This window comes from Sinocyclocheilus grahami, unplaced genomic scaffold (assembly GCF_001515645.1).
Source record: "Sinocyclocheilus grahami isolate Dianchi unplaced genomic scaffold, SAMN03320097.WGS_v1.1 scaffold12.1, whole genome shotgun sequence".
Taxonomy (NCBI): Eukaryota; Metazoa; Chordata; class Actinopteri; order Cypriniformes; family Cyprinidae; genus Sinocyclocheilus; species Sinocyclocheilus grahami.
The window spans coordinates 2,218,098-2,220,006 of NW_015505191.1; the positions used below are offsets into that span (position 1 = coordinate 2,218,098).

The window sequence follows — 1,909 nt, forward strand, 5'->3', positions numbered from 1 at the left end:
ACATGTACATATATATAAATACATTCAATATATATATATATATTATTTAATTTCCATTTTGTATGTTGAAGTACTGAAATAACTCAAAATAAATAAAAGTCAAACTTAATTAAAAGCCTATATAGACATAATAAAAAAACTAATAAAATGACAACATTACTACAACTGTAACTAAAACTAAAATAGATAACTAATACAAATCAAAGTACATTAGTTCATCAGTAATCCTAAAAAAATAACACTGAGGCAAACACACATGCTAAAATAACATCAACTTACTGACACATAGTAAGAAATAGATTATAAAAAACTGAAACAGAAGTGGATAATATTAATAATATTATAATTTGTTTGTTTGTTGTTGTTGCCGTTTTCTTTTGGGTCTTACTGCACAATTGAACAATTTCGCCTGTGTAATTTTACTCCAGTTACAATTGTGACAAATAGTCATAATAAAATATAGGTGAAATACAGCTATTTACATTGCTTAAAGGGACAAACTGGCAGAATTCACTCTAATCGCGTGGGGAATAAGATGCAAAGAAAGTAAACGATGACTTTGGTTGTGAAAAATTTACAGCGATGCGAATACTGACTGTTTTAGGCCCTATATATTCATACATTTGAGCTATATTCCTAAGTATTGACAGAATTTATTGTGAACTGTCCCTTTAACTGTAAAATCCTTTCATACACTCCCACTCAGCAGGCGGCAGTAGTACTCCAGCTTCTGCTATCATACCTTTCATATGAAATATGCGGCTCTGCATCGGTACAGTGAAACAGCTCATGTGCTGGTGTGTGGCGGTATAACACTGAACGCAGCCCACTTCGGCTAAGCAACTCGTCCATCTTTGGATGTGCTTCAATGTGGAGTCCCTGACGCCGACTGTAAGCAGAGACTGAAATCTCCCATCGGTGCACAGGAACTGTTACAGCACACGGGACGCTGGAGAGGGACTCTGGCCCCGATGGCCAAGAACACGCTGTCTTCGCGCTTCAGAAAGGTGGACATTGATGAATTCGACGAGAATAAATTCGTGGACGATCACGACGAGCCTGCCGACCAGCAAGGACCTGATGCGGTGGAAGTCGACAACCTTATCAGGCAATATCCTTTAATGTGAGCGCAACGTTATTAGGGATTGTGACATGAGAGCGCGCGCCTCTGTACAGTCGATGAAGAGTTGTTGCCAATGATGTGATCATTCTGCTGTGTAAAGGGTTGGGATTTGGCCCTGGCAGGATGTGAAATAAAATATCTGAGGCCAGTCACCTCAGGGCTTTCTACCCCAATTGTGCCCAGAGACCTCTGATTTGCATTGGGCTTCCTCTTCTTCTCTGCTCTACCATGGTACCTGGTTTAGTAAGTTCCTGCAGATGGTATGTGTTGGAGCAGCTGTAGCCACTAGCCAGTGAGACCAAATCTTTTTTGCAGAGTTCACTCTCACATAGGAGATTCGCTGTTCCGGTGTTTCTCGCCTGGTCTCAAACCTGTAATAAGCACTCTTTAACCTCCTTAATAGGCAGTAGAGTATCCTTTATCCTTTAATGTGAGACTCTCTGGCTAGGTGTGCAGCTTTTGAGTGTGATGAGGGGTAGGCATCGCATCAGCATTTGACTTGTTTAGCAGCACTTCTGTGCAGTGGTGCAGAATGCAAAGAGCTTGATCTTGCTGAACCGCAATGTGTTATTAAAGAACACTGAGCTGCACTTTGAAAAACAAGAGGTCCCACAGGAGCCTTACTTGGTCCCTGTAGAGTTTGTCGATGTTTTGAATGAATCCCTGGCTTTACATGCTTTTACCACATTCGTGATATAGGGGAAATTGTAACGTTTTAATAATAATATTAATGAATTTATATGTACAATTTTACACACACACACACACACACACACATATATATAT

The 1,909-nt window shown here is 39.8% G+C and overlaps 1 protein-coding gene across 1 annotated transcript in view; it reads left to right on the forward strand.

Moving 5' to 3' along the window:
• Positions 1-759: 759 nt before the first annotated feature.
• LOC107598357 (actin-related protein 2/3 complex subunit 5-like protein) overlaps positions 760-1,909 on the forward strand; it is a 3,785-nt gene continuing 2,635 nt past the window's right edge. The window contains exon 1 of the mRNA XM_016289668.1: positions 760-1,111. Coding sequence (XP_016145154.1) covers positions 972-1,111 — 140 coding nt within the window. The 5' untranslated portion in view covers positions 760-971. The remainder of the gene's footprint in view (positions 1,112-1,909) is intronic.